This window comes from Acartia tonsa, chromosome 7 (genome assembly GCF_053477335.1).
Source record: "Acartia tonsa isolate MP-2025a chromosome 7, ASM5347733v1, whole genome shotgun sequence".
Lineage (NCBI taxonomy): Eukaryota > Metazoa > Arthropoda > Copepoda > Calanoida > Acartiidae > Acartia > Acartia tonsa.
In genome coordinates, this window is record NC_137266.1 from 35,229,260 (window position 1) to 35,239,780 (window position 10,521).

Here is a 10,521-nt window from a genome sequence, read left to right on the forward strand (position 1 = left end):
TGTTAGACCGGTTCCTATCCACCGGATTCGAATGAATACGAGAAAAAAATTACTTCTTTTGACCATTAAGATGCAAATAGTTTTTTTTATCGCATCGTATTATTGACAGTTTTATAGTAAACTGAAAAATTATATTAATTATTCTAGTAGTGTTAGCTACGGTTAACGATTTTTTAAGAATGGTCCTAATCCAGTTTAAAACCAGCATAATTGAATCGTATACGGAATACTGGTAATGGTTATGAAAATTTTACTATAGTCATATATTTTCATTCCTACGTTTTAACTTTATACTAAGTCAACTTGAGTCAGACCAGGATATATTTTTAAAATGTCATCTATGATCCTTTTTTATTTAGTGTTAAATAGTCGACAAAATTATTATTCTATGTTTGATAGACATTACTTTTCATTTTTTTAACAGCTAATAATCATTCCTTTGAATTTTTAGCTTCCTTACAAATTTTAAATTTGGATCTACTGCAGTTCACGGTAAAATATTGCTGGTAACGAATATTGCCAAAATTTTATGAATTTTAAAGGCTGCTAACTGACAAACGGCTGAACGTACAGATCATACCAGCACACCATTTTAAGCGGTATAAGAAGGCCTACAAATAATCTGGAATAGCCAAGATCCAATGATGCACAGGGAAAGCTTCACTGAAGAAAAAAAGGCGTAAAATAGGCCTTTTTCGCGCATTTCTCTGTACTGCGAGATAATTATGCATTATTGATTTATGGCTATTCCAGATTATTTGTAGGCCTTCTTATGCCGCTTAAAACAGTGTGCGGGTATGATCTGTACGTTTAGCCGTTTGGCAGCTAGCAGCCTTTAAAATTCATAGATTTTTGGCAATATTTGTTACCAGCAATATTTTACCGTGAACTGCAGTAGATCCTTAAATTTAATTCTATTCAATTTATGATATTATGTTTTAAGTAAGAATAAGGGTAAAAACATCCAAAAGTAGCAAAGCTAATAGATTTAAAACATTTTCCTAAAATAACAAAGACAGCTAAACAGATGGATGTATTGAATTGAAATGGAATAGATAATATCTTAAATACAGTTTCAATAATATTTTGACAGACCGACAGAAATATTGGGTCTAAGAGAAGCTAGCAATACCTATTAAAAATTTTAATAAAAATTGTTTTCTTTGTACTATATGAAAAGATGAAATTAAAATTTCCTATGATATTTTAAACTATTTAGTTAATTTTTTTTTCAATATCAAAAATTTTAATACAAAATCAGAAATATTATACCACCAGTCAAGAGCAGTCGCATGTTGAATTTTAAAAAGCGGCAAAGGTATAATAATGGAAAATTGCGACTTTGGTTTATTTTGCGGGCAATTATAGTTTGTATTGCGTAATATATTTTTAAAAACTATTCGGACAAGCTAGGAATTTTACAAAATTAGACAATAGGCTGCGGAAGTGTGACTGCAGCTAACGAGCCTTGCAAAAGAGAATTCCAAATTTCCCGTGAAAATATAAAATATTACTAAATAAAAGTTCGACAATATCTTATAACAGCAAATAACCCTCCCTTTGAAGAAGAAAAGTTAAACAAATTCAACTTTTAAAAAAATTAAATCCAGGGAGTTTTCCGTAAAACAGATGATCATTTTTTTGTGATGAGATGCTATTAACTTTTGAAAAGCTTATAAAATTTATAATTGAATATAAAATACATTTTATAAATCAGAAATATATTTTTTTTTAAATTGTTATTATATTAATACCCCAATATTTGATGTTTTTTATATTGGGAGGGGGGGGGGGGGGGTTAAAACCAATACTATAAATTTAATGGGAAATTATCGGAAGTTGTTGAATATTTAAGTTTAAATTTTTAGGTTGGTTCGAATCCTATCTCTAGAATTTCCTGGTATAAAGATGGTTTCCTCATCAAAACTTTAAACCAGGTCAGTAGTCAGTACCAGGCAGGAATGGGACATTGGGCTGTTTATTACAATAGTCCCCAAAGTTTTATTTTTTCTTATTGGTTGGCTTAACAACTTTAGAGACTTTAGTGAATGTTGATAGGTTGATTTAAGTTGAACGTTTAAACGTTTCAACCACTAATTTTAATCTACCAATGGTGTAATTTTGTTAATCATTATTGGGAATGTACATCAATTTATCGGCCATTTAGATTCCTGGGTCAGTACGGATTTATTAAGATCACGCCGGTCCCTAATGGATTTAAGACATTTGATACAGGATCTAAATGGATCAAAAATGCATGAAAACAGCCAGATTGACAAACAAACAATCATGCACACAGAGGCATACTAGTAAATTGACAAAGAGTTTCAAAACTCAGCCATGTGACGTCATATAAATAAGGGAAATGAGAGGTGAAGTGGCAAAGAAAACCTCTAAAAAAAGAGATGGATAATCCCTCATTTTTAAGACGTCACATGCTGATTTTTTGAGACACTTTGTCCAGTTACGATATTCTAGTATGGAAACAGCCTGATAGACAGACAAACAGACAGACATAATAGACATAACAGTATGAAAACACCAAGATTGACATACAAACAAACATGATAGGCATACTTGTATCTAGACAGTAAGATGAAGGGAGAAACAAACATACAGATAGACATACACTGTAGTTTGGAAACAGTCAGATGGACAGACAAACAAACAGACATGATAGACATACCAGTATGAAAACACCAAGATTGACAGACAAACAAACATGATGGACATACCTGTATCTAGACAGTAAGATGGAGCGAGAAACACACAGACCTGATAGACATACTATGTAGTATGGAAACAGTCAAATGGACAGAAAAACAAACAAACAGACATAATATACATACTATTATAAAAACTGCCAGATGGACAGACTAACAAACAGACAGACATGATAGAAAACTAGTATGAACAAACAGACAGATAGATATTCTAGTATGGAAACAGCCTGATAGACAGACAAACAGACAGACATAATAGACATACCAGTATGAAAACACTAAGATTGACATACAAACAAACATGATAGGCATACTTGTATCTAGACAGTAAGATGGAGCGAAAAACAAACATAAAGATAGACATACAATGTAGTTTGGAAACATCCAAATGGACAGAAAAAACAAACAAACAGGCATAATAGACATAAAAGTATAAAAACAATCAGATGGACAGACAAACAAACAGACAGACATGATAGAAATACCAGTATGAAAAGGAATGGAATGGGGTCAGTGAATAAAACTATTGCAAAGATTTTATACTTTTCAAATTTTACAAAATATTGGATATATAAGTTGTATATATATATATTATATTTGTATAGAGAAAAATATTTATATGTATATACTTACAATCGAGTATAATATTAATAATTTTATTTATACAAGGATGACAACATCCTAAAAGAGATTCTCGTTAATAAAAACGAACATTAACTCTGCTAACTGAATATAAATGTATAAGTCTGAACAAAATTGTATGTAAATTTGCAAAACTGTTTAAATATAGGACACGGTTTATGGACATACTTAATTATTCTACATTAGGATTAATTGTGTGCATTATCATTGGGATGTACATCAATTAATTAGCCTTTGTCTTGTCCTTTTAGATCCCTGATTGAAAAGTAACTGTGTGTTACTAAAATCTTCTAAGATAATAGAAAAATTATCCAATTTTGTTTTATAGGAAATATGTACCACAATATTAGATTTAGAATATTTGGTCATTTACAATATGCACTTGGACACATAATGGTATGTGCAGATATTGTACACTTTCTTTATATGCATGTGCATGATGTGGAGTTTACACATTGTAACCGATAATGTTGTTTAAAGCAAACCATATTTTAATAATTTGGCTGTGGTTTTTTAATGCGAATTTTATTAGAAATCCAATGCATGTTAGATGTATAAAAATAAAGCATTGAAGCAATGGCGTGAACAGAGTAAAATATTAAAACTCCGATTTTTGGCACCATCTTTAAATCAACATACTCAAGAGTAGAGCAAGTGTCTTGTGATTAGTAAATTGACGCTTGAAGCATGCAATTTTTTCACATTTCACCTTGGCTGTTTTAGAGTATTAGGGGGGGAGGGGGCTGTAATAGTAGGTTTATAAAGGGGGATGCAGATAGGTTAAGATAATTTTTCTTCACGATTCTGGGATTGAGTATATCTCATGTCTTTGAAATACTTTTTAGCTTTGCATAAAACTAATAAAATGCTGAAAGAGTATATTAAATTGTATAAACTCTACGTTACAGATGTCAAATATACTTTCTTATATAAGAAACAAGTACAACCATCACCATAGGCAGCGAAGCAGGAATTACTAAAAACTTTAAATTTAAATTTTGAGAATGTCATTTCTCATTTTATCCTCAAACTAAGGTTGGAAGTATGCCCGTTTACCATTAATGTTTTCTTTTGAGAAAACCCTCAAGAACGGATAGCTTAAATTTTTCAGTATAAATGGTTCTTGGAAAATTTCCCCTTATCCTTAAAAAAACATATTTTGTCGTTCAGTCAATGGGAAACTTTTTACACAAATAACTGATTAGTGTTAAAAAGCTTAATTAGCGTTAAATTAACATGATTAATCGACATAACAAACAGAAAAAGATATTTTATAGTGAGAATATTAAGTATTGTAGAGAAGGTTCGCTGCAGAAGATATAAAAGTGCACAAGTAAAGATTGACCATCTGATATTAATAAAAATTGACATACCAGCGAGTATTGGTTTCTTACAAGGCAGGGAGGGGGAATAGACTTTGATTTTTTTAACGTCTAATAATTATAAACTTGCTTATATTTCATTTTAAATCTTGATTATGAACAAAGTATTAATTTACAACAAAAAATTGTAATATTATAATTTATAGAAAGGGTAATTTTATTTTTGTGATTGTGATAAGAAAAGTCTCATCCCTTTAGATCCCTGCTTTCTTACAAAATAAAAAAGGATTTTATTTAGGATATATTACACATTTTATTTATCTTACTTTTTTATATGATGGTCTTTTGTATTGTTGGTCTTTTGTAGCAACGCCGATATTACTTTGTAACTTATATTTATCTGATTGTTAAATAGTTCATTTTTTAGTTTAAATGTTTACTCCCTAGCCTGCAGGGACAACTTATAAGAGGGAAAGAGACCCAAACAACTTTTAGTTTTTTAGCTATTTCCGTTGAAGGGTTTAAAACCCGTGTTTAAAACAAACAAAAAACTTCTCAACTCATATAATAAACTCCTTTAAAACGAGATATTGGTATTTACTGTTCCACTCCTTACATCCTTCGTCTATATCCAATTAGCGTTTTTGGAGTTTGCTTTAGTTACTTTATACTATACACAATTATCGCCAAAATATTCTCAAAATCATCAAATAATTATTTTTTATTTAACGTAAATTAGACCTTAACATAGCATTCGATATTAACAAATATAAATTACAAAATTTAACTTTCCATAAATTTAAAATTTATGAATGTTGTATTTTACAATGTGCGTCATAAATAATCTAGCATTTAATATTTATTATAAAAATTGCTGAATAAATATTCAATTGAATGAAAAAAATGAATTTTCTCAAATGACATTTTAAATACTAAATTCTTTCAATTTACGTTAATAGTTATTTCTCGCATCGTATTATAAACGGCTTTCCGCGGATATAGAATGTATAATTATGAGATTAAAACTATTTTTTTTTGCCTCGAGGCGCCGAAGGCACCAGCTAAAAAAACTGGTTTTAATCTTATGATTGTACATTTTTATATTCATAGAAAGCTGGATATAATACGATGCTAGACATAGTTTTTTCGTATGGATGAGAACCGGTTCCTATCCACCGGGTTCGAATGAATACGAAAAAAATAATTAATTTAAAAGTTTATATTTTTTTAAAAGTACAATTAATAAAAGGTATACTAATAATCTGTTGGTTTTCAAATGTCTCATAACCATATTCTTACACAAAATAAATTGAAATGCTCGAAATCGATAAATATCTTTATTCTTAGAAAACTATAATTAAAACCGAAGCTATTCTATAGTTATGATCTGTCCATCGGTCTGGAACAGTTGGCTATTTTCGTTAATTTAGACATGTTAGAGTTATCCTAACGATGTCAAACTTTGCATTATGATTCCAATAAAAGTTAGTCAAGATTTAAACAACAATTTTTTATGTGATAAAATTATCCCATCATCTGATTTTTAGTATACTGATTCCTATACTTCCAATTTTGTTTCGACTTATACATTTATATTCTGCTTATTTAATTATGACACTCTACAAGTGTTAATGTTCATTTGTTCTACTATTTCGGAGCTTCACTTTAATGGGTGTTGTCATACTTTTTTTTACTTAAAAATATGGTGAAAAACATACTAACTTTAAAATACATCATTAAAATATTTATGTCAATAATATTTTTTTTGTATGAGAAGGACATTCTAGTGTACAATATAGAGCACCCCGGGCCAAACCATCTTGGTGTCTACACATGTTTTTATTTGTAGGTGAAGGATAGTCTAGTGTACAATATAGAGCACCCTGGGCCAAATCATCTTGGTGTCTACACATGTTTTTATTTGTAGGAGAAGGATATTCTAGTGTACAATATAGAGCACCCTGGGCCAAACCATCTTGGTGTATACACATGTTTTATTTGTAGGAGAAGGATAGTCTAGTGTACAATATAGAGCACCCCGGGCCAAACCATCTTGGTGTATACACATGTTTTTATTTGTAGGAGAAGGATAGTCTAGTGTACAATATAGAGCACCCCGGGCCAAACCATCTTGGTGTCTACACATGTTTTTATTTGTAGGTGAAGGATAGTCTAGTGTACAATATAGAGCACCCTGGGCCAAATCATCTTGGTGTCTACACATGTTTTTATTTGTAGGAGAAGGATATTCTAGTGTACAATATAGAGCACCCTGGGCCAAACCATCTTGGTGTATACACATGTTTTATTTGTAGGAGAAGGATAGTCTAGTGTACAATATAGAGCACCCCGGGCCAAACCATCTTGGTGTCTACACATGTTTTTATTTGTAGGAGAAGGATAGTCTAGTGTACAATATAGAGCACCCTGGGCCAAATCATCTTGGTGTATACACATGTTTTATTTGTAGGAGAAGGATATTCTAGTGTACAATATAGAGCACCCCGGGCCAAACCATCTTGGTGTCTACACATGTTTTTATTTGTAGGAGAAGGATATTCTAGTGTATAATATAGAGCACCCTGGGCCAAACCATCTTGGTGTATACACATGTTTTTATTTGTAGGAGAAGGATATTCTAGTGTATAATATAGAGCACCCTGGGCCAAACCATCTTGGTGTCTACACATGTTTTTATTTGTAGGAGAAGGATATTCTAGTGTATAATATAGAGCACCCTGGGCCAAACCATCTTGGTGTCTACACATGTTTTTATTTGTAGGAGAAGGATAGTCTAGTGTACAATATAGAGCACCCTGGGCCAAATCATCTTGGTGTATACACATGTTTTATTTGTAAGAGAAGGATATTCTAGTGTACAATATAGAGCACCCCGGGCCAAACCATCTTGGTGTCTACACATGTTTTTATTTGTAGGAGAAGGATAGTCTAGTGTACAATATAGAGCACCCCGGGCCAAACCATCTTGGTGTCTACACATGTTTTTATTTGTAGGAGAAGGATATTCTATTGTACAATATAGAGCACCCTGGGCCAAACCATCTTGGTGTCTACACATGTTTTTATTTGTAGGAGAAGGATAGTCTAGTGTACAATATAGAGCACCCCGGGCCAAACCATCTTGGTGTGTACACATGTTTTATTTGTAGGAGAGGGATATTCTAGTGTACAATATAGAGCACCCTGGGCCAAACCACCTTGGTGTCTACACATGTTTTGCAAATAATACACAACACACTGGTTATGATTCCATATATCTTACAGGTATATTTATTTTTTTGGTAGTAAAGAAACTCTACTTGCCTTAAAGTTTGTATGTACTTTTAGACAGTTAAAAGTCATTTATTGCATCAAATTATAGACAGCTTTCCGAGGATAAAGGGAAAAATTATAAGATTAGAACCTTTTTATGAATTATTTCAACATTTGTGGAAATTACTCTGTAAAACTCGGCTATACATAATTTTTCAGTGGATATAATCAGTTTAAAGCTATACTGAGCTTGATCTTTAAATCGTTTTTAAGCCGCGCTGAATCGGGGCGATTCAGAGGTTAACCGTAGGCGCGCTGGTGGTAAGCCACAGCGCACCTGATTTTTAAAAGATTTTCGGTGCGGTGTTGTTAAATCGCTTGCGCACTCACTAAAATATCGATCCGCGCCAGTACAACTTTATTACTTAAGCAGTGTCAGTAAGGTATTTTATATAAAATACCGTGTCAGTATAGTATTTTATATAAAACATTAATATATAATTTATTTTAAAAATAACTATAAAAATGTTTTCACGATAGTTTTGCAATAAAATATTAAAGTAATTAAAAAAAAATATTTAATTATTAAATAAATCACCCCGATTTAAACCGCCAATGCCACTCGGTGAGTGGCATTGGCGCGCCGGGCCCGCGCCACTGCCCGATTCAAATCACCCATGCAAATTCGATTTAAAGATTGATATTAATAATTTGATGGTGCGCCAAATGAATCGCCCCGGTTTAAATCACCTATAAACGATTTAAAGATCGAGCTCTGGAAATAATTATCAAGGATATTTAAACAATGCATTTTTGTATGTAAGTTTATAGTTAAATACCTTGACCTGACTTTGACTAAAGCTTGGGGGAAGGGGGGGGGAGTAAAGAAAAATTACTGAAACTGTGAAACTGAAAGGTTACTTTAATATCTAGATTTCGCTTACAAGTGTTTGATAAAAAATACTATTGCTCAGCAAATGTTTATGTAGATAGTTTTTTTGAATTTAACAATTTGTATTTGTACTAGGGGCTCTGAATTTGAAAGGATAGAAAAGAGCAGAAATAAATGAAATAAAACCACTTCAAGACTTAAACTAATTTAAGGCTTCTCTAAAACGGAAAACTTAATCGGTTTAGTGGTTAGTGAGATCTTAAACTAATATTGTAATACTTTATATAGTTTTATTATTTCAGGGTTGGAAGGTCATGTAGTAGAATTGTCAGGTGCTGGAAAAATACAAACATCACTATTTTCTTTATTGTGTATATCAATGATATTTTCATTATTCTATTAATGTATACAATTATTGTAATTATTAGTAATAAAACAAGTATAATTATTTCCATAAGAAGCTGATAAATATTTTATTTTATTTTTAAAAGTTAATGCTTATTAATGATTTATTTTGATGTAAGATACACTTTATCAAAAGGACATACACACTTCCACTGTTTTTAAAGAGTAGCTGCTAATTATATTCTATTATTTAGTCAATAATGTAAACTAATAGAAATTAGGTTTTAGTTTTTTTAAAATTCATAGATACTAAAAAATCCAGAGTAAACTGAAAAAAGTACAGAATCATTTTTGTAAAAACAATTTTTAAAATCTAATCTTAAACATCATAATAGAAAATATAAGTAGACTTTTCTGTTTAAAAATGTAATTGTTTACTTTACAAAGTCTAATTTTAGTTTCTCAGAAAAGTTTTGATGTAATAAAGTTTATATGAAAAGAAAAAGAATGTTAGAAATATTCCATGAAGCGTCAAGTGGAGGACTTATCCTTTCCAGGTAGGGAGGGGACATTCAGCTGTTTATTACACTAGTCCCTAAAGTCTTATAATAAAGTTTTCTTATAAGTTGGCTTCACATCCTTGGGGCCTTTATTGAATCAATTTGGTTGGTTCATTTAGTTTAGTTTCCCTACGTTTCAACCACTAATTGTAATCTACAGAAGGTGTATGTTTTATGTATTATCATTGGGGATGTACATCAATTTATCAGCCATTGTCGTATCCCTTTAAATCCCTGTTTTTCAGTGTAAAAGTTAGGTAAGGTTGAATATAGGATTGCTCTGCAGGGTTAAAGCCAATTGTGGTAAAATCAATCGAAAAGAAATGTTAAACTAAGGTGGGGAAGGGATGGTTTTATGATCCATAGACGCTTCAAAGGAAAGTACCAGAATGTTTTGTACAAAGTTTTTGAGAGTCAATTAGCACATTTTTCACAATTCTTAATTGGTTCTTTTTATAAATTATGTGAGGGGGGGTAATAAATTTGTTCCTTTCAAGTAAACTTACAATAATTAATTCTTAATAACAAGTAACAACAAATCCATACTATATTTGAAGCAAGATAATTATTCATTAGTTAGTCATTTTAAAAAATTAATGATCATTTCAACTAAATATATTAACCTTTGTCTGTATTTGTTGTTTTACAAGAGTAATATCTTTAACAAGTAGCGCATTTGATAACAGTAATCTTTAATATTTAAGTACTAGAGTTGGCTCGATATAATTATCTCCCTATTGGCTAGTTTTCTATATGCATATCTA

At 31.1% G+C, this 10,521-nt stretch overlaps 1 protein-coding gene across 3 annotated transcripts in view; it reads left to right on the plus strand.

Annotated features, from left to right (window-relative positions):
• Positions 1 to 9,738, plus strand: part of LOC145323656 (transmembrane and immunoglobulin domain-containing protein 1-like) — a 46,892-nt gene extending 37,154 nt beyond the window's left edge. The window contains exons 8-10 of one of the 3 annotated variants that reach the window (XM_080166075.1): positions 1,869 to 1,937; positions 7,858 to 7,972; positions 9,155 to 9,738. In XM_080166075.1, coding sequence (XP_080022201.1) covers positions 1,869 to 1,937; positions 7,858 to 7,972; positions 9,155 to 9,255 — 285 coding nt within the window. In that variant the 3' untranslated portion in view covers positions 9,256 to 9,738. Of the gene's footprint in view, positions 1 to 1,868; positions 1,938 to 6,614; positions 6,723 to 7,157; positions 7,822 to 7,857; positions 7,973 to 9,154 lie in introns of those variants that run through there. The other 2 variants (XM_080166078.1, XM_080166076.1) reach the window with 2 other exon arrangements.
• The last annotated feature ends 783 nt before the right edge of the window (positions 9,739 to 10,521 follow it).